The sequence below is a fragment of the Rosa chinensis genome, chromosome 1, assembly GCF_002994745.2.
Source record: "Rosa chinensis cultivar Old Blush chromosome 1, RchiOBHm-V2, whole genome shotgun sequence".
In the NCBI taxonomy this organism is placed as follows: Eukaryota; Viridiplantae; Streptophyta; class Magnoliopsida; order Rosales; family Rosaceae; genus Rosa; species Rosa chinensis.
The window spans coordinates 49037874-49060897 of NC_037088.1; the positions used below are offsets into that span (position 1 = coordinate 49037874).

The 23024-nt window shown below is 38.1% G+C and overlaps 1 protein-coding gene, 1 long non-coding RNA gene and 1 other non-coding gene across 3 annotated transcripts; 2 read left to right on the forward strand and 1 right to left on the reverse strand.

Annotated features, from left to right (window-relative positions):
• Positions 1–13562: 13562 nt before the first annotated feature.
• Positions 13563–15782, reverse strand: LOC112182585. The gene is made up of 4 exons (XR_002929507.2): positions 15526–15782; positions 15193–15432; positions 13802–13885; positions 13563–13673 (listed from the first exon to the last, which is right to left on the reverse strand). It is a non-coding gene; the product is annotated as an uncharacterized LOC112182585 (long non-coding RNA).
• Positions 15783–17034: 1252 nt separating this feature from the next.
• Positions 17035–20080, forward strand: LOC112181707 (L-3-cyanoalanine synthase 2, mitochondrial). Its single transcript, XM_024320093.2, has 10 exons — positions 17035–17453; positions 17919–18028; positions 18157–18214; positions 18317–18580; positions 18695–18832; positions 18950–19001; positions 19184–19263; positions 19406–19465; positions 19570–19650; positions 19739–20080. The coding sequence occupies exons 1-10, from the start codon at positions 17268–17270 to the stop codon at positions 19835–19837; spliced, it is 1128 nt and encodes a 375-aa protein (XP_024175861.1). The 5' UTR covers positions 17035–17267; the 3' UTR covers positions 19838–20080.
• A 480-nt stretch (positions 20081–20560) lies between these two features.
• TRNAY-GUA lies at positions 20561–20648 on the forward strand. Its single transcript is given in 2 exon segments — positions 20561–20597; positions 20613–20648. It is a non-coding gene; the product is annotated as a tRNA-Tyr (tRNA).
• Positions 20649–23024: the final 2376 nt, after the last annotated feature.

The following is a 23024-nucleotide window of genomic DNA, read 5'->3' on the forward strand; positions in this document are numbered from 1 at the left end:
TTTTTAGTAGGACAGGCAAAAAACCTAAAAGCCCGAAAATCCGGCCTGACCCGCGTTGACCCGACCCGTACGGTCCGGGCCTTGTTCAGATTTGGGAGAAACAGTTCGGGCTAGGGTTGAGATATATAAAAAACGGTTCGGGCCCGGGCCTTGAATATCATTATATAGAAAGCCCATAAGGCCCGTTAGTACTCTTTTTTTGGGCTGATTCAGTACCCACCCTAGCATATATATAGATATATATATATATATATATATATATATATTATACTAAACGTCTAACCCTACCTTTCCTTACCTTCCCATCTCTTTCCTCTCTTTCTAGCTGCACACTTTCTTCTCTTCCTCTTCTAGTCTACTGAGGAGTCTCTTAGAGCTGGTCTATGTGAGATTTAATTGAAGGAAACCAGCCCATCACGCACAATGCATATATCCCATTGCTTATTCTTCTTCTAACTAAGGTATATGGTATACCTCCATCTTCTTCTTCTTCTAGTCTCACCCGTCTTTTTCTTCTAGTCTCTTCTGGTTTTGAAGTTTTTCTCTTTCTGCAGGTCTTGGTTGGTCTTTGATTCGCATTTATGCAAGATCTCAGAGTCTTTGAAGAACCCAAGCAAAAACGGAGCAACCATCGGCGTCGTTTTGATGTTGATTAGTTAATCGATTTGTTTTTTTTTTTCTTTGTAAAAATCAGATTTGTTAGCTATTTTGTTCAATTAATAACTATATAAGCATGGAGATCTTTGTTTAGTTTATTCGTTTTGTTCAGTTATTACTGCTAAAGGCATCCAGTTGTGGAACCAAGTCAATCAACAAGCTACAGATTTTGTGTTGGTTTTTTGTTAATGGAGGCCGTCAAGCCCAGAAAAATGAAAGAAAAAAATCCCTACTCAGCGGAAGCTGGTACAACGATCCGTGGCCTCGCTAGGCCATGAATATTATCTATCCGAACAAATGGAGAATAAATGGAAAATTTTTGTCCAATCTGCAGATGCAGATCTCTTCGTTCTGTTGAAATTTTGTTTGTTTTTTTTGTTTTTCACTAATTTTCGAAAATAGCAAAATTGGGCCCGAAAAACCCCGAAATCCAGCCCGAAAAAAAACGGTTCGGGCCTAATCCGGTCCCAGTTATTGAAACACATCATTTGGGCCCGGCCCGAAGTAGTGTGGACGGGGTTTGGGCCCATAAAATTTAAGCTAAGCCCGGCCCGTGCCCAGCCCTACTTTTTAGATCTTGCCAAAGAAACTTTTCAAATTCAAGTAATTGCAAATTATGTGATGATATTTTAGATCAGTTCTCCTCATAAATTATCAAAGAGTTTGATAGATTATAATTTGGGAGCTTCTATTCATACCTCCAAAATTAGCATTTAAATCTTCTTTTTTTAAGTAATGATTGACTTTGTCAACTCACATAAAATGACAAATAAAGACACAACATGGAAAAATGATAATAATAAATATAAATTCTCTTCTTACCTCCCCACCATCTTTGATAAACTGAGCTATGTATTCATGTTTCATTTTACCCAGCAAAAAAAATAAGAAGAAGATGAAGAAAAAGCTATTCTTTTTCTGTCATTTGGATTTCACATATGATAACTTCAAATTTTATTGTAATTATATTCATTTTTTCATGATTCAAGAATCAATTTTGAAAACCTACCTAAAATCATATGCAAACAATATAGTAAAAGCGATGTTTCAAAATTGTATCTATTGTATGGTAGCTTGGTTGTGGCCATTAGTCTTTAGGGGAAATATCACCAATGGTCACTAAGTTATGACTTATTCGACACGTAACTCACTGTATTTTTAACAATATCACTTAACTCACTCAGTTTCACATCCGTCTTTCACTTAACTCACTGTCGTTAATTCTACCGTTAGCCGTCAAAATTGAGGGTATATTTGTCAAAACACTTAAAAATCATTTTTAACTTAAAAAAACTACATTTATTAGACTTTTTTCAATTTTTTTAAATTTCTGAAATTTCTAATAAAAAATAATTTTTTTAACTTAAATATAATTTGAAAAAAAAAATTGTCTTTTTAAAAAAAATAAGTTAGGAATGCATTTTTTTAGTGTTTAGACAAAGATACCCTCAATTTATATATATTAAACTTTTTTCAATTTTTTAAATTTCTGAGATTTCTAATAAAAAATATTTTTTTTAACTTAAATATAATTTGAAATTTTTTTTTGTCTTTTTTTAAAAGTTAGAAATGCATTCTTTTAGTGTTTAGACAAATATATCCTCAATTTTAATAGTTTTTAACGGCAGAATTAACGACAGTGAGTTAAGTGAAAAACGGATGTAAAACTGAGTGAGTTAAGTGATATTGTTGAAAATACATACAGTGAGTTAAGTGTCGAATAAGTCATAACTCAGTGACCATTGGTGATGTTTTCCCTTAGTCTTTATCCAGATCTTTAGTCTTTTCATTAGCATGTAATTGTGCATGCTCATGTTCTTAAGTTTTCATCTGCATTTTTTGTCGTCATGTTAGAATCCTAATCAAGATGAATGGCATGTTTTCAACCTCATGCAACACCTTTGTTCAGACTTTCGAAAGAAACAGTATAAATGGGTACTTTCTCGTTGAAATGAATTCTGATTATCCCTTCCTGAGGTTAAACCTCAGTTTTAATATGAGATGCAATCATCTTCCTATTACTCAAAGCAGAGACGTTCAAAAACCTAGGTATAAATCCATCATTGCCATAATCAGTAGCTAGCAATAGCTCTCCTTAATTGTGTTAGACTCTCAAGAAAAGTTCTTTATCGTTTGGTGGTTGAAGCATGGGAGTGGAACTCACTCGGTGGTCGCTTGAAATTCAATGTTTTTGTTGAAGAACCGTAAGTTTGATGATTATATATGGGCTAATGACATTTAGGAAAAATTAAGGAGGTGTACTTAGCAAATTGAGTATTTGAAAAGTAAGTTAGAGGTCTAGTATACAAGGAGGTTCAAATGCCAATTTCGAAGGTATGAATAGAACACCCTTATAATTTTTTTTTAAGGAATTAACAAAAAAAGTAACGAAACAAATTAATGGCCCAGTGGTGTTCACCTGGTCAGTTACTGACCAAAGAATTTATGCTCAATAACCCTTAGATTTACATCAAATGGTGGAAAACAAAATACTTCAACTTAAGAATTTATGCTCAATAACCCTTTGACGTGATGCTTTTATAATTATCATTGTATACGATAAATGTCTGCTCACTTAAGAGACAGTTTTTAAAGGACTGTGAGAGACAAGTGAATCTGACGGCTGAAAATAAATACGCAGTTTTAAGTTGTTATAATTTCTGCTTTTATATTTAATGTGGTTGAGATGCATTTGTCCCTCACAGTTCCTTAAAACTGTCCCTTACATGAGCAAATCTGGTATACAATAACCTACCAATGAAACTAATATGTTCTTACAATAACCAACCGGTCTATTATTACTCTTACTGACTTACTACAATGATAAACTATCTTCATGCAGATAGAATGACCTACCAATGAAACTAATCTATTATTATATGAAATTAATCTACAATAATGTCATCGAAGGAGACCCCATCCTACTACAAAATTAAAAAGAGAGCTTTTGTGGAAAGAAAGTAGAAAAAATCAGTATATGCCACCACATGGGCGGCTGTGGGGGATCTCAGTATATACTCTATTAAGACCATCTCCAACGGAAGTGTCAATTGACACTTGGATACACCAACAATTATAAATGGTAGAAAATGGAACTCCAATGATATTGTCAAATCCTACATGGATTTAACAGATCCTATCTCAATGTCAAATTTGACATAGCTACTAGGTTCTGTCATTTAATATTTTAATATATAAGGACCCATTAGGTGAAAAGCTTTATGAGAGAGTTTCAGAAGTTTGTTAAACAAATGGACCCACAAGTAGTTTGAACATATAATATAACAATATCATTTTTAACTCATCGGTTGGAGTTGATATGTTTGCAAGATTAGTCAAAATATTATTTGCCATATCATGTGTCAAATTTAAATTTGACACAAGCTCAAAGACATTTCCATTGGAGATGCTCAAAGCTGATCTAGTGCAAAGCCGGCGGGTTCTCTCCCCTTTCATATAAGTTGCCCCCCTTTCATATAAGTTGCCAAATGTCACTGAATAGCATTATGCTTCAAATCGATCATTCACACTAAACAAACCCATAACAAAATCATAGGTTAATTTTATATATATTATGAAAAACTGACAAAAACAAACTACAATGAGAACTTGCAGGAATAGTACTTGATTGCTGAAGTTACTCTAGCCGCTAAGAGCGTAGACAGAGAGAATTAAGAGAGGAAAAACCCTTGTTTTCTCAAACCCATCGTTCGTGATCAAGCAACATGGATTTCATGGATGAGATGGCAGTGAGGCTAGCTGCATCCTTCAGCCTGGTTGATGGAAGGAAATTGGTGGTGAAGGTTTACGACATTCACAGACCTATATGGTCGGCAAATTGCTGACGGCTGGGGCTTTTAACAAGCGATCTTTCATGGGCATGTTTTGACGTGCATGAAGGCACGAGGATCATGTTCTGTTAACTTTGATGGACCCTTCTAATCGGAAACATATCCTTCATGGCAGCCCTTAAGGTTTCAAACTTTCAATCAAGCCCTGGCAGTTCTAGCTCCATATGATGGAGTTGGGCCAATCAGTGAGGTGCCCTTGTCATTGTTAGCGTTCTAGATAATGGTCAGAGGTTGCCTCCGACCTTTCATACTTAGTGGTGCCTTCGAAGGATTGACAGTGCGCCAAGGCGCTATATTGAGAAACATTGGTTGGAATTTGAGGCATGCTGGATCCTGATCCAATTTGAGATTGATCTGATGCAGCCAGTGGTTTTCTGACGATGTTTCACATTGGAGGATGGTCTGGATATCGACCTTGATTTCTTCTTTGAGAATCTATACAGAAGGTGTAAGGATTGCAACCTGCTAACTCATGTAGGGTTACCATGTTCCTATGACCACCACTAGCAGAACCATTGAGGGCAACAACTTCACCTACATGTCGCAACCTTGAGCATGCACTAGCTAGGGTTGAGTAGAACATTACTATTGGACTGAGTTTAGTCTTTGGCACTTAAACCACCCAAGCAGGGGTCACGGGATTGGTGAAGTTTGCACTGCAACCAGTACCCAAACCTAGGGCAAGACAAGCTTTACACATCAGGACCATGTAGACTGGCATTAGAGCAACAATGGATGGGCAGGAGGCCGTGACAGTAGTTGAAGGTGAGCAGGAGAACACATCTGTGATTGGCAGTTGTGGTAGCAGTAGGGGTGATACAGTTGCACAGGCTGAAATAGTGAAATGTGGAAATAATCACTCAGGTTGTGTAGGTTAGCAATGAGGAGCAAGGCAGTGACTCTAAAATTGTACAAGTTGCAGGAACTCAAAGGAAGCTTTTTGATAATGAAGGTGTGTCATTGAAGAAGCCTCGGCTTAGTCTTACTGTGGGCAGGACTAACCTTGCTGTTGTGTCTATGGGATTAGCAGTGGTGCAAACTCCACAAGAAGTTACAAAGAAACGTAGGAGATCAAGAGGTGCAAAGAACAAGGCAAAGGTCGAGGTTAATGCTATATCAAGATGTCACCAATGAAGCAGGTTAAGACTCCAAAGAAAGTGGAGAAACTAGTCAATGGATTGCCGGAGTTTACTACTCCATCTGATGTGGGCAGCTCCACCCCTTCGAATGGGAAGGAAGTTGTCACTACCTAGTTCTTTTCTAGTTAGAATAATGCATATGCTAGTAAAAGTTTCTCTAAGAAGTCTTTGTAGAAGTATTTGGTTTTAATGTACCATAATTGCGTGCTCGGCATCTAGGGTTAAATATAATATATTGCCTGCGGAGCGAGTTGTTTTTGTTAGCATAAACTACTCTGAACTACTAATGTCTTAATAGAGTAGTCTAGTTTGTACTATTCTTTGCCCATAATTTAAGGGCCATATTAATGCATAAACTCTTTACATCAAAAAAATAAAAATAAAACTACAATGATAAGTCACAAATGTAGCCAATTTATAAAGAAGTAAGAACAACTTCATAAGGGTGATCATTGTGATTAGTTATATGTTTAATTACTACTCCCCTACATTAGGTTCTTTTTTTACATTTGCTTTATTTTCACTTTAGAATACACTAGCAAAAGCGCCCACGTTGTGCTGCAGGATTGTTGTTAATAATTTTGTATGTAAGTGTCACGCCCCGAATTTTGAATTAAGGATTCAAATCCGGAACATGACTAATAACAATACAAATAACGTTCTGAATTTTTTTTTCTCAGAAACAACCACACCTTACACCTCTTAATATTACATAAACCAAATCCTCAAGTTACTTATTACAGCACACTCTCACCAAATCAAATTGTAAAGCTAAAATGAGTATAATTCTCCTCACAAAAACAAATGCTGTAAATCTAATACTAATACTCTAAACCGCACGATCACTGCCCTGATTCTCCTGACCTGTGAGATTACCCGCTATACAATTTGAATAGTGTACCGGGAATTGCAACAACACAAAACCTTGTAAGCTTTTGACTGATCACAACCAACAAATATTGCAACATTAATATGTGAAATAACATTAAAGCAATACATGCTTGATTCTCTTTTTACTAACACCTTCACATATTAAAAATATATCATAGATAGATATTTGATCAAAATAATATAAGTACACTTCTCTTTTTAGTGAATTTTCGGATTAACTGGTAACAAATCATAAATCCACGTGTTAGGGTCCATAATACCAAAACACCGGAAAACCAGGTTGACTGGTAACAAATCATAAATCCACGTGCTAGGGTCCATAATACCAAAGCACGGGTAAGCCGCAGCATACTAAGGACACTACCAAAGTATGTATACTCAAAGTAAGCACCCTTCCTAAGAGTATAATAGTGCACTATCTGAAGGGACTAGGGCCCACAGCTTAACTTCACATAACACCAAAACACATTTACCAGTAATTCACTTAAGCACGGGGTAGTAGATAACACCCGGCTTCACAATTGTACTTCTCAGACATAATCAAATTCACAAAATACAATCTTTATGAATTATAGATCGTAATATATGTATATATACACCCACATAAAGAGACATATACTTAGGAATATCCTCATATGAAAACATAAGTAACATAATTGTATAACACGAATAAGTAAATTCATTTTATACTTAAATTCATTTTCTTACCTGTGAGCCGCAGCCCTATGAACCGTAGTCGATCTAGTTCATATTATTTCAAAACAAATCTTTATTTCTTAAAACAATTTCCACACATTCACAATTGGGCATATAAAATAGCTTTCACACCACATGATCAACATTTCATTATTCAACAATTAAATGGGAGATTAATAGCTTGAATAATATCCAATCTGTGAGCCCCTGAAAATTTTAGTTAATTTCCGGAAGCAATTTTTCGCCAATAAGATTTTTCCGCAAGGTAATTTAAGTGAAGGAATTTATTTTGGAATTTATTTTGGTATCGAGACCGCCTATTAGGCCTCATGATCTAAGTTTGGGCCGAGATTCTTTCATTTGGGCCTAGAAGGTTACCGAAGTTTAGTGAGGCGACCGTTTGTTGAAGTTTCGAATATGATACATGGAGTTGTAACAAAGTTTTGGATTTCGAATTTCTACGAGATTGAGTTTTGGGCCTTGGACAAAGTGAAGAATTAACTTAGGAAGTTTTCGACGAAAAACGAATAAAAGAAAAGTTACGAGCCCAAAACCCGAAAGGAATCAGCAAGGAGATTTCCGTAATTCGTTGCAAGGGCAAGATGGGTATTTTACACACACAAGTATAAATAGAAACTTAAGGACCCAAAACCCTAATTCTCTCCTTCCTCACCCTCTCGGCCGCGTTCACTCTCTCTCCCCGATCTCTCTCTCTCGTCCTTTCCCTGCCATAACCGGAAAAACCCCATCTCCGGCCACCACCTCATGTCACTGCCACCACCAATCGAACCTACATCCAAATCCGACCCAAGCCCGAGCCTCAGCACTGACATGCATCGCCGGCAGCCTCTACACTCGCCAACCCATTACCGCGACGCCACTGTTCCTCGAGCCTCGTCGATTTCCGGCCATCATTCCAACAATCCGCCGCCACCTACGAGCTCGGGGTAGGCTATTAAGCATTACCCCAAAGCCTCGTCGCTAACCCGAAGCTGGAGAACACCGTACGCACCCTCGCCGGCGATCTGGGCTTCTACAAAACAGGGATACCACCTCCGGCCACGATTGAACGAAGCCACCACCTCGAAGAAGCTTAGGGCTGCACGAATAGCCTTAACCCCTTAGTCCCAACTTCTGACTCTGACCGGAGCCACCCAGCACCGCTGTGAGAGCCACCGGCTTACCTCTCTTGTTTGGTAAGCTCTATTCCGTCACCTCTTTTCTTGGTTGAGGCCTCTGCTTTGAATTGGATTGAGAAACCCTAACCCACTATCACTTAATTTCGAAATGAGGTTCTTGGATTTCTGCGAATTGGAGTTTAGGAGAAGATGAGCTACTTGGGTAGCGTTGGTTGAAACCAGAAATGATGGAGGCTTGAGGTTTGAGGAATCTGCGTTTTTGAAGGTGTTGGAGAAGAGAGAAATTGTTGGTTCAGTCCAATTGATATCGGAGATTGGTAAGGATTCTCAAATTCGGTTTCTGGTTATGAAGATTGGCTAGGGGTTGTCTATTAACTTGTGTTTTGCCCGCTAGGAATCTGAATGGTTGACAGAGGTGGAATGCAGATACGTTGGATTAGCCTCTGGCTAGGGAAAAGAAGAATGGTAAGGGACTGTGTATTCTGGAATCTGTTTGGCCGTGTACTGTTTGTACTGATCAAAGTTATGGTTTTATTGAGTATGCGTGATATAAATTTGATTATGGTAATTGAGTGAATGGCTATGTTGGGAATGTCATTGTTTTAAGGTGAATGACTAAATTAGTGAGCTCTTTAAAGAAGTTGTAAATCGCAAGTTAAATCGTTGTTGTGAAAGAAAATGTTAAGCATGAGTAACTATCAATGTTGAGTGGAGATGGGTAATGAAAATGGTGGATTTTATTTGATTGAACTAAATTGGGATATTGGATTAATGTTCATGAAATAAGGTTAAAGATTGGAGTACTCTAGTGTGGCCATATCCCAAAGTTATCGTAAGAATGTGATCATTTGGGAATGGTAATTACTATTTATTTGCTATTATCTAATGATTAAGTAAAAAGGGTCAAACCGGTTGACTTAGATTACATTAAGAAAAAAAAAAGTATAATCACCATATCCCGAAAGGAGTTTGAAAGGCGAAATCGTTCGGGAATGGTAATTATTATTTAATTGCTTAAGGGTTAAAGCTAAATAAAATGAAGTCATACCGGTTGACTGAAATTTTAACATGGAAAGAAGTGTGATCACTATATCCCGAATGAGCTTACTACGTTAAGTGAATTGTACGGGAATGGTTGCAATTAATTATTGGTTAGAGATAAGTTGGTAACTTATAAAGGAATTGAACAATATGAAATTATGAATTAATTTCTTATCGATTATAGTTTTGTTAAAGGACTCGAGCGTGTGCACTTGGATTTGGACAAGGAATCGAAAGTCGGGAATGAACCCAAATGTGGACGAGCACTCCAATTCCAGGTAGGGTGAGCTGTCCCTTCCTTGATAGAGGCTTTTCAATATATGTAGAATGCTATACTATGATAGTATGTTGCCTGCAAGAACGTTTTTGGTTGTTCATTAGTCGATGCCTCGTGATACATGTGTTTTCAGAACTGATAATTGCTAATTGCGAAAACCGAGGCTAGACTTGCATGTTGAGATACTGTACCCTTGTATGTTTATACTTGTGACCTGAAAGTGAATGGGACCTAGACGCTTAGATTCCTAGGGATTCCACGGTGTCGATAACCGTGAACCTCCGGAGGGGGTTGTGCTCCTATGTTTGTCGAGGAAAGATAAGTATAGACAGTGAACCAGTCATAGGAGACTCAGGGCCAGGAAATGGACATTTTCGCTACTTGTAGTCAGAAGTAGTACAGAGTAGTTGGCCGGTTCTCGAATTCAGGACGAACTAGGTCGGTCACCGATTTGTTTTATATTAGCCGGCAGGTAAGTATCTCGGAGCTCCAAATTGTGTGAAGCATACTGCATATGCTTTATAAAAGAAATAAATGTTTGTGGTTGCCTATTTTCAAAGTATTTTCGATAAACGTACACAATATTATGTAGTAAATATTTTCAAGGATATTATCTTTCAAACCTAGCATGGTTGGGTCGGCCCCTACTGGGCATGCAAGGACGAAAGCTCACCCCTACAATAGTGTGCAGGTTTCGAGCATGTGGTCGGGAAGCGTACTTGGGAGGCACATGGTCAGGCTTGGCGCACTTCTCTTTGACTCTGTTAAAATGAGGTTTTGGCCCCTTGTTGGGTCTTGAAATCACTTGTTGGTTACTTTTTATTTATTTATTTATTTATTTATTTATTTATTTATTTATTTATTTATTTATTTATTTCCTACTCGCTTACAATAAAATTCCAGGAGACCCGCAAACCCTGGGGCGCGTCTCCCATGCTTGCAGTTACTTAGTGATTTGTTTTATTTTCCAAATTGGGCTCCGATTGCAAGCCTAAAACTCTTAGCCCATTTCAAATTCCGCTTTTGAAAATGTGTTGCTTGGTTGCTAGAACAACTTGTCCAAGAAAGTGTTTTGTAAACCAACAGTTTGTACCCAAAAGGCCTTGCGATTTCAGGTTGATGAGTTATCGGGATGTTATTTGTGACATGTCGGTTTCTCATTGGCTTGGGCTCGCGGCGCTGTGGGACCCCTTTCCCGGGTCACCATACAATCCATTCTCAATCATTTCATCACACCAATCACACGTCAACCAAAATATATATTCCACGTAAATATATATATACGTAATCATTCGCTCAGGGATGACCACTAATACCAACTATAGTTCAAGCATAAAAACTGTGAAATTCATTTGTATAATAAAATCATTTTACTTACCTATGGACCGTAGTTGATCAAGTCCATATGATTTAAAACAAATATTTATTCCACAAATATTTTCACACAATTGCGACAAAAATAAAGTAATTAAATTTATTCGGTTCGTAATATGAACCACGTGAGGTTTACTCACCTCTAATCCAGCTGCGTCTTCTAAAAAGTCAAATATAACAATATTCCAAACGCTCGTCAACTCAAACCGTCAAGTACCTAATCAAGTACGGTCTTTGCTTAGTAAACGAAACACGAAATAAACTTAAACGACGATCCAAGGGTCAGATTCTAAAATAAAGACGATCCAACGGTCGGATTCTAAAATAAAGACGATCCAACGGTCAGATCGAAATTAAACGATGATCCAACGGTCGGATCCTCACAGATCACCCTTAGGATCATCCTCCAAAATTATCACGAAGATCCAACGGTCGGATCTTCCTGAATCGTCCTTACAAACATCTCCTCAGATTTATATGAAAATCCGACGGTCGGATTCTCACGAATAGCCTTCCGAATTTCTGTTTTACAAATATACGAAGATCCAACGGTCGGATCTTCGCCCGTGACCTCACAAAGTCATCGGGACAGTCATGCGATCAACATATTAAAATTTGAAGTAAAACCGATGGTCTGATCTTCCCAGATCGTAAACCGAAGATAAAACGTAAAAACGTTAAATACTAACGTCAAAACGTAAATCCACTATTTATCAACTTTTTCTAAAATAATCTTGTGATATATCAAAACGCTCGTATGGATGCGTAGATTATCGCCTAGATAATGAAAACTCAAAAAAAGGTCCGACGCGCCGCCACAAGCGGAGGTCAGACAGCGGTCAACGAAGGTCAACCACCTCCGATGCAAAAGTTGTCAACTACAAACTTCTTCAAAATGAAGGGTTTATGAACTTTCATACCTGGAGCTAAGTCTGGTTCGGCCTAGATCGTCCTAGATCAAGCTTTGAAGTTGGATTAATCTCGTGCGTCTAATCAGATTCCAGATCGAATCAGGGACGTCGAAATCTTCAACTCGTGATCTTTCACTCCACACTCAAAATCGTCGTGCAAAGAGGATATGAGCATGATCAGGGGGAGGAGGAGATCACGAAATGGGAAGGATCGGCCCATGCATCGCCGGAAAAAGGGAATTCCGGCCGGGTCCGATTCCTCTCGTCTAGGCTCCTTCGATCCAGGTCTGGGGGCAGTGGCGGGCCAAGACGACACCGGAGAGCGTCTGAGCGTGGAGCGATGATCACGGGGGTGTCCGGGTCCGGGGCCGGAGGACGACGGAGGACGGCCGTTCGGCCGGGTCGGGTCGAGCGGTTCGGCCGCGTGGGAGAGGAGAGAGAACGGAGGGTTTTCGGGGGCCAAAATGCAAAATCTGATTTTTTTCGTCCTTAATGAAATAATCAGAAAATTTTCCTATTTATAGAAAATTCCCAAATTTCAAATATTCATAACTTATTCATACGAACTCCGAATATTACGTTACACATATGCACGAGATCGTATCGACGAGCTCTACAACTTTCATGAAGAAAGTTTTCCCAAATTCCATACGTATAAAAAGTCACTTTTTGAGACCCCCTAAATAACGTTCGTTTTCGAAAATAAAATCGTTCGAACTAATTCCATAACTTCTCCAAGTTTCGTACTCACTCCTATTACCGCAAAATCAATTCTAAAAATCCACGGAATTTAATTTGAATTTTTCAGGGTATTACAGTAAGGCTCTATAACCATGTTGATGAGCTCACAAAATTAGTTAAAGCAAGACAATAAGTTGAATGCATTCACTTGTCAAGATCAAGAGACCAGCGATAATGCTAACAGAAGGCATGCAGAAAAACAAGAACAATCAAATGGTCCATAAAATTGATTTGGCAATAGACCAACCAATGTGAAATTGAAATCAGCATTACCACTCTAAGATCAAACATCATCACAATACAATCATTTCAAACTTAAGGTGTTTGTGTGTGTTAGATCTGCATAACCTAAGAATTGATGGGCTTTCAAATTTCGTAGGCAAATTGACCTGTCTTAGGTACGTCAACCTCTCTGGTAATGTTAGTAAGAACACTCCTTCCTTCTATCAGCAATCTGCAGAATCTACAGTCCCTTAAGCTCAACAGGTGCTACAGACTTGAAAAACTACCTAGAGATATCATCAGCGTTAGGCATTGTAATTGCTTTAAAGGTCAACTTCTTCCTTAGCATCTTGATCTCTGCTTCTAGAGTTTCCTGCAAAAGAATGGAAAACTTTAAGAATTAAAACGGGTTGTACATGTACACATTTTAATTACCAATTTGCATTGCACTTCTACAAAAACATTAAGGGAAAGCTTGAATAGCACTAATTTAATTCGCCAGTTTCCTATTTTTTATTCGCTAGCTAAAAGAACCAAATATTAAGTACTTAATGGCACTTACTAAATGCAGGACAACTATAAAACTATATAACTCCACAAAACATTTTTATGGAGATAATATTGAGCTTGTGAATGCACTTTCCAGAGGACTAATGACCACACTCTGACAGACTCTTGACTGACCGAAGCCACATTTGTATCCCAACAAAGAGAGTGCACCTCTGTGGAATGCCCTGTATAAGTTCAAAATATTGTGTTGTCTGATTAGTAACAACATATGACAATATAACAGATTTTTTGCAGGTCAACAGATCAATGAAACTGTTGAGAATTTAGTGAAATAAATAGTAGCTAATCATACCTGCAATGAATCTGTCTACCTATCACTCTCAGCATCGATAAATTGTCCAATTCTTGGCTGGAATCTCGCCTGTGCTAAACTTCCCTGCAACATTAAATGACTAAGATTTCGAACAAAAAAAAAACCAGAATTATTGGCAACTTTCAAAGAATTAAAGTAGATCCCAAAATTTAACCTTACAAATGCACAAATACTAATTAGTACTCCAAAAGCGAATGTCATTGTTCACGTCACATGAGCAAAAAAGGTCATTGTTTTTAGCGTGGAAATCAAGTGACATTAAATGATAATTTGGCTGCAATAATGAACTACACTTCAGTAATTTTCAGCCAGGGTGAACCACTATATTTCAAACAATTTGGTTTGTACTTCTTATCATTTAATATATATTGAAAATTTATTTTCTATCAGGAATCATTTTGAGATCATATACAGTGGTTGACTCTGAACTCATGCTAACTCTACCATCATACCTGTCCATATTCTGCTCAGGAGTTTTGTTCTAAATCGAACATCATTAACGATCATCATGTGATGTTTCAGTGTGCTTTCAGTCTGTAATGTTTTCATGTTCCAAATAATAACCTACTAACATAATTAAAAAATAATAATCTGATTGTTATTAAACTGGAAATGAATCTGAAAAGCATTTAACTAACGTTTCCTATTGAAAACCAGTACACATTGGTAAAGCTAAATATGTAGTAAAGCTCAAGGAAGACACCAATTCAAAAATTCAAAAAGAGCTTGAAATTCAAAAATTTTGAAGAATTTGCATATCCACTCTCCTCATCCAAGAACTGTAAAATCAAGAACACCAGTTCCCTACTCAAGGAAGACATTGCCCCAGGTAATCCGAACCGCTGCAATGCAAAGATTGGTAATCAAATCAACTACAATTTTATTTGGGTTTTACCCTAACTCCTTTTAGGATCCAAAAAGTTCAACAATGAAACAAAAAATCAAAGCCGCAGAACCTGTTTCTTCCTTCACCTTTCCTATAATTCTGCTAATCTTTGCATCAAACCAATCATCACCAATCAACTCTTTAAAATCACCAATTTCACAGAGAACCCACAATCGGCTAACCTCCAGCTCAGTACGTAAAAGTAAATGTCTTCCATCACCAGATAAATTTCCAGAGCAAAAACCCACAAAAAAAAAAAAGCACAAATCCCCAAAACAAAAACAACAGAAGCAAACATCTTGTTCAAGCAAACCCACTTCACATAAACCCCAAATAATCCCACAACCCGCGTAAGTATATATGAGCTTAGATTAGAGAGAAGATTACAAAATGGAACCAGATTTTCAGATATGAATAATTGAATCAATCGTTACCAAGGTAACGACACCCAAGAAGGTAAAAGCTCTAAAGGATCTAAATTTACCTGGAAGTTTGCTTTTGCTGACACTGGATCCAAATATTCGCACCCACCTCTTCCCGACCAAACCAACACCGATTCCTGCTCTTCCCCTTCCACAATCTCTCTCCGTCTCTGCACCTCTACCCAAACGAATCTAGATCGATTGCTCCTCTTCTCCTTTCACAGTCTCTCACTCTCTACCCAACCAAAAGTAGAATGAACCGTTTGTATCTGGCTGCACTCAATGTAGGCTTCCAGAACACACTACAAAAACTCAGGCCTTTTTACTTCAACATACAAATCGGGGGAAGAACCCTCAATCACAAACAGAAAGCGATCAAGATAAGAGAAACGCACCAAGATTAGATCGAAGAGCCTAGCTCCCATACAACTGTCAACCACAGCAACAACCGATCTGTCTATCTCTTCTTGCAAAACGAACAAACACACACACTCTCTCTCTCTCTCTCTCTAGATTATTTCGTCGGCAACAATCTAATGCGAAAAGCTTGTAGAACAATAGGGAAACTTGTAGAACAGTAGGGGGAAAAAAAGGGAGGGCAGAAATGTATGAGAAGCTTGCAGAACGATAGGAGAAAAAACGGAGGGTAAAACCGTCACTTCACTGTCCTATGAACAGTGATGAACAGTGCGACCACATTTAGTATGTGTAGAACTATGCTTGAAGCGTAACTAATATCACTTTCTAAATATGACTTGGTGCTAATTATTCGGTGAGTCCATTGCATGTAGCCATTGATGGCCTGGAATATGGTCAAGTTCAGATTTTAGACGCACCTTTTTCTTGACTTTGTTTTCTTCCCCATTTCAATGAAACACCAAGAGCAGAAGAAGCACAATATGTAGTGTGCTTCTTTATACCCACGTGATTGGTTCACCCACTCTTGGGGTATTTGAGGAGCCAGAAATGACTCCAATAGAACATTTTAAGCCAATGCCCATTGGAGATTTGGAGTAGCTGCAATCGGCTCCCTAACAATGGAAAAGCAATCCTGAAAAGTACTCGATTGTCTTCTCTCTTTTTTGAAATTCTGTAGGGTTATTGTCATTGTTTTGGCTCAAGATGCTACTTTTCTGTTTTTTTGTGTGAATTCCTCAAGATGCTACTTTGTGGTTTTGTGGCATGTTGTATAGTGTAGTGTAGTATGTGTTTCTTCTTCTTCTTTCTTTTTTTTTTTTTTTTTTGCCAATGCTTATATAGATATATTCCTTGAATAAGCAAAGTTAAATAGGTTACACGATCAGATATACCTGTTTTAAGTACTTACCAATTCTTTCTTTTTGGGCTTTTTCTAAATGGACGGTTATACTTGTCTTCTTAAAGAGAAGATTTCTAGAAGACATTAGGGTTCAGATCAGAATATGAGGAAAATAAAAAGATGAGTTATAAAATAATTTTAGTATTTTTCTAGACAAATTTGCTATATTTGCTTTTACACTTTTTAATTTTTTCAATTACATTGGCCATTAACGAAAATATTCACCTGGTCAGTTATTGACCAAGAAAATAATGTTCAACCACCCTTGGATGTAAATCCAATGACAGAGAGAATTATTATTAAGTTGAAGTATTTTGTTTTCCACCCTTTGATGTAAATCTAAGAGTTATTGAACATAAATTCTTTGATCAGCAACTGACCAGGTGAACATCACTGTAATGCTATATTTGAGTTTGTGACCATTTGTGTAAATTTCTCTAATTTATTTAAGATATGAAATTGGTCTATATTCATATTTCGATGAATTAATGCACACCGGTGAGTCTACGGAGTCTACATTTATGTTCAAATGAGTTAATGTAATATAGTGTGCTGTATTGAATAGTGTGCGTGTGACTCTGGCGATGCGTGCATCTTTACGCCCATCATCTAGATTATATTCCTCCAAATACCTTATAAAAAGAAGACCACCTATCACCCAGAGTTTCACCCACAACTCTCATACTCTGACATAGAGTCAGGGACACACACTCATTTCCGCAGCTTGCCTACTCTGACTTGAATTTTCATCCCCTAAAAGTTATAAAGCTCAGTCTTCAACGCACGGAGTGATACAGAGCTCCATAGCATCATCCATCAATGGCGTCTTTGACGAGCTTTCTGAAGAAGAGATCCACTCTTTCTGTGTGCAATGAAGCCCTGAGAATGAAGAGACTCTTCTCCACTGCACAACCCATCGCTGCAGATTCTTCTTCTTTTGTTGAAAGGATCAGAAATCTCCCTAAAGCTCTTCCTGGAACCCACATCAAAACTGAAGTCTCCCAAGTAATTAATCTCACTCTCTCTTGTTTTCATTCCTGAGGATTTGGATTCTGATTAGCAAGTCATGTTCTTCTTCTTCTTGTTTGAGATGTTGAATTTTCTATGTTTCTGGTTCTGTTTTTTCAGTCCCCAGAAAAATAAATATATGTTCTTATAGTTTTATTTTTCTGGGTTCTTTCCGTTATACATTCTGCCACTCACGTCGCGCCATGTGTAGTCACTGCAGTGACAGTTATGCCCATTTGGCTCAATATATACCCACCTGATTTTTTTTTCTTATTTTTTTTTTCCGAGAAGAGTATACCTTACCTGATTCGGGTTTGATTGATTGGAACCGAAGATGATCATACTATTGATATTTTACTTTCTTGTTTCTTCCAAATCTAAGTATTGAGTTTTTACCTCTATTAAGAAACCTTCTTCTGTTACATGTATGCGTTTTTGCTGATTAAGATCTTTTCAATTCAGCTTATTGGTAGAACACCCCTTGTCTACCTGAACAAAGTCACTGAAGGCTGTGGAGCTTATATTGCTGTCAAGCAAGAGATGTTTCAGCCCACCGCCAGCATCAAAGACAGGTACCTTACTTTGAAGGAATGAAGTACTACCACATTGTTTTGTGAAAAATTTTGTTGACTACAAATTCTAGAATATGTTACTTCACCGCGACTCCAATTCTCAATGTTTTGATGATGTTTTGTTGCAGACCAGCACTTGCTATGTTCAATGATGCTGAAAAGAAAGGCTTGATAACTCCTGGAGTGGTTAGTAAAAGCCTAAACCTCATTGATGAGATAAATTTGTCTTCAAATTTTACACATTATACCTTCAGGCTTCCCTAACGACTATGTTAAATGTATTAACAGACAACTCTGATAGAGCCAACATCAGGAAACATGGGAATCAGCATGGCTTTTATGGCCGCGATGAAAGGGTACAAGATGGTTTTGACCATGCCCTCTTACACGAGCTTGGAGAGAAGAGTGTGTATGAGAGCATTCGGAGCTGAGTTGATTCTCACTGACCCTACAAAAGGGATGGGAGGAACTGTCAAGAAGGCTTATGACCTTTTGGAATCCACTCCAAATGCCCTTATGCTCCAACAATTCTCAAATCCTGCCAATACTCAGGTACCGAATTATACAAATTTGCTTATGGTGCTTTCTTATACCTGATTTAATCAATTATTAGACTGCTGCATCATTTTGCTATGTGGGACTGACCTTAAAATGGTGAAACAACAGGTACATTTTGAAACTACAGGACCTGAGATATGGGAGGATACTAATGGAAAAGTTGACATCTTTGTCATGGGAATTGGTAGCGGAGGCACTGTCTCAGGGGTTGGACAGTATCTCAAATCTCAAAACCCTGATTGTAAGGTAAAAATCTCTTAAGTTACATTATCCGTGTATTCATTTATTTATTTTTCTTGTTATATGTCTCATCATCTTCTATTTTATTTCTTCGTAATGTTCAATCTCTTTCTGTCATGATAGATATATGGAGTTGAGCCTGCCGAAAGTAATATACTAAATGGTGGTAAACCAGGTAGACCCATGCTTGATTTCATCTTATCTTACTGGTTTTACCTTATTTCAAATTCTTTCTTTCCTAAATGCTTTGTACAGTGTTCAGGGGCCTTTCTATTATTTAGAGTCAGTAGGGGGGTTGTAGAGTTTTTGAGGTAAAGGTCTATTGTCCTGTTTGACTTATTATTGCAATGGTAATAGGTCCTCATTCGATTACTGGAAATGGGGTTGGATTCAAACCCGATATATTGGACATGGACATAATGGAAAGAGTTCTGGAGGTGAGTACCAAATATGATGAATGAAATTTGTTGTGAATAATAAAACTTGCAGCAGAACTGAGGATAGGGGAAATAGTGCTCAATTTTGAAGTTGTTTCTACTTGAATGCTAATTTGAAACTTTTTTCCCACTCATCTTGTAGGTTAGAAGTGAAGATGCAGTAAATATGGCAAGGCAATTGGCACTGAAAGAAGGACTTTTGGTAACTATCCAATGACAAATAATACTTTCATAATAATCAGTAATCATGTCAAGTGTCGATTATTTGTACTTGATTTTGATAAATTCATCTTTTGATTCATCCAGGTAGGGATATCATCTGGAGCCAACACAGTGGCAGCCCTTGAGCTCGCAAAAAAGCCAGAAAACAAAGGCAAACTTATAGTGGTAAGAGCAACTTATCCATCAGATTCTCTGCATGTATGATCAATGGAAACAAATTCTAAGGGTTACCCTGTATGTCTTTGATTTTTAGACGATTCATGCAAGTTTCGGGGAGCGATACTTGTCGTCTGTCCTATTTGAAGAGCTAAGGAAGGAAGCTGAAAACATGCAGCCAGTCTCAGTTGATTAATACCTTGAGTAGGACTGCCCAATCCAGTGTTTGTGAATTAGTAAACCTCTTGTATCATTGTATTGGTTGATTTCTGTTGCAGTGTGATAAGGACAATAATGTATCCATGTCTAATAGTAGGCCTACGATTAAGGCATTTCAGCTTGATATTATAGTAAAACTTGTCTCTTGTCATTGTAATTTATAACTCATTGTGATTCTTCAGAATTCAGATCATATGTACAAGCTGATATTATACTATTATAGCAAACCTAAACACCATCCTTCCCGGAAAAACTTTGCACCAAAAATTTTCTCACAGGGTTAATTTGTCCAGGGCAATTAAACCATTCAATGGTAAAAGGATAATTTGGATTATGAACAACCCAAGTTCAACATGAGCCATTCACAAGTCATAACCGCTTCACAGTGACCTTAATGCTATGCTTGGTAACAGAAATCTGGGGAGGAAAATTTTGCGGGAAAGAGAGATTGTCATACCTCTTCTAGACGTAATTCCTAACAAGATAGTGACTGTTTGAGTGATGACACAAATTACCCTCTACGGCTCAAATGGAGGCAAGCATAATGCAATTGCCATATAATCCAGCAGGAAGAGAGCAACTTGTTTCTTGGTCATAAGATAGTTTCTTTTGGGTTTAGTTTAATGGGAGTTAGAAAATCACAGTTGAAAGGAGATACTTGAAATGTTATAGGTAGAGAATATGGAAATGATAAACAAATCCGACCTTAGCTCAGTTGGTAGAGCGGAGGACTGTAGTCGTTGCAAGCAGACATCCTTAGGTCGCTGGTTCGAATCCGGCAGGTCGGATATTTTTGAATCCTAGTGAACAATATTTCTTGCCTATTTCTTACCTAGGGTTCGAACCCCATTATGCTCTAGAAACCTTTTTGCTAAACTCGTTTTGACTTAGAGTTCATTTTGACTTATTATAGTTCAATACACAATATATGACTAAAATTTGAGAAAATTACATGTAAGTGCATCTTTGAATGTTTTTTTTAGCCATAAGGCCACCTATTAGTTTTTTCCCTCATAAAGCCACTAGATTAAAAAATGTGTTATATTTTGGATATTAAAAACCAATATATTTACATAAGTGCTACTAGAGTATAAAATCAACATTCATTCTCTCTCTCCTCTCCGACGAGGTCTTCAGTCAACTGCGGTGGGTCTGTGGCCGACCTTCGGCCAACTTCCGGCGAGTCTCCGGTCAACTCCGACGACCACAAAAGTTACTGTCACTAACACCAAAAGCTACTCTGATGAAATTTCCGACAACCTCCGGAGATGTCACAAAAGCTATTGTAGCTAGCAATAAAAACTACGCTCCCCAAAATCAAAAGTTACTATTCCCACCAACAATTATTCCCGACACCAAAATCTACTCTTACCAACAACAAAAGCTACTCCAGTAAGTTCTCTAACGAGGTAACAAAAGCTACTGTCAACAACACTAAAATCTACTCTCACCAACACCAAAAGCTACTCCAGTGAGTTCTCCGACGAGGTAACAAAAGCTACCGTACCACCAACACCAAAAGCTACTCTTACTAATAACAAAATCTATTTCGGTGAGGTCTCCGACGATATCACAAAAGTTACTGTCACCCATACCAAAAGTTACTGTCATCAACAAAAAAAGTTACTCTCACTAACAAGAAAAACTACTTTCACCAACAGTAAAAACTCCGCTCACCAACAAGAAAAGATACTGTCCAGATTACTACCGTCTCCAACAACAAAAGCCACTATAATCAATACCAAAAACTACTCTTACCAGTACCAAAAGGTACTACCAAACTGAACAAAATTACTCCTGAAGACTGAGAAAACTAGTACTCCTAATTTTAACAAACACAAATCCAATAGAGAAATCAAAGGCGAGTAGAGAATCAGAGCTTGCTTGCTGACCTTGAACATCTACATGCACTGGTAGAGCGACGCGAGCTTGTTGGCACCGTGGATCTTCGAGTCACAGGTCAGACACAGGTAGACTTAGTCGGTGAGGCAAAAGAAGGTCGCCGGCAACAACTTGCCTGCAAGAAATCTCAACGCCTAAGTACGAGCATGAGGTCGAGTTCACAGAGAAACCAGAGGCGAGTAGAGAATCGGAGAGATTTGAGCTTCGTCGTTGTCGTCTTCAGGCATGGCAGAGCTGTTTCGAGGTTTTGCAACTGGAATCTCACCAGATAGGAGGCAGTGGTCATCGGAATCGGGGCGGTGGAGAGGGTGTGGAGAGAGTGTCGTGCCTTAATCGGCGATGGAATCTCACCATATCAGAGGCGGTGGTCGTTGGAATTGGGGCGGTGGAGAGGTGTGGAGAGAGCGTCGTGCCTTAATCGGCGATGGGATGGCTGGGCTTTGGTCAGGTTTGTGTTGTGGTTCAATTGATGGTGACGGTGATGAGAGATGGTGGCCGGAATTGATGCTTTCCGGTGATTGCAGAGGAAAGAGAAGAAGAAAAGAGATCGGGGAGAGAGAGAGAGAGGAGAGGAAATGAATCTCTTTTGGTTTGGTCGGATGATCATGAAGTTAGTTTTCTTCACGAAGGGTAAAATTGTCAGGGTGAAAATAACTTAAAGCTACAAGTGGCCTTATGTGTACAAGAAAACTTCAGTGGCTTTATAACTAATTTAAGTTTCAAACTGATACTTGTGTGTAATTTTTTATAAAAATTTCCAAACTCAAAATAAAGATGCCTCTAAATTCAAGTGTCATCTTCATGATTTTTTTTTTTTTAAATAGAGGGTTAATTGTATTAGATGGCTAGTTAAAAAGCTAGAGTCTACACACCCTTAAAAGACAGAAAAATGGCGGGTAACAACCAAACTCATTACAAGAGCCCACTTTTAAAGCGGACTCATAAACAAAGAACAACTTCGTGTCTTCTTAGGCAAAATCATCTTCTAGTCAACCATCCGCCAATCACGCAATTGTGGTATGAAATAGAATGTTACTTCCCAGCAAACAAATAGAAGCCAATTCCTCATCCATAAGCCACTTTCTCCAGCCCAACTCGAGATAATTACCAATTCCAGAGAACCATGATCTGAGTTATGACTGACACTTGAGAGACCATAAAGGCCTAGCATCGCCCAAGGAGGTTCAGCTCTCGGGCCAGGCTAGCCCAAGCACTAAGTAATTGTTGATGCCCAAAAATCCAACTATCAGGCCCAATTCATT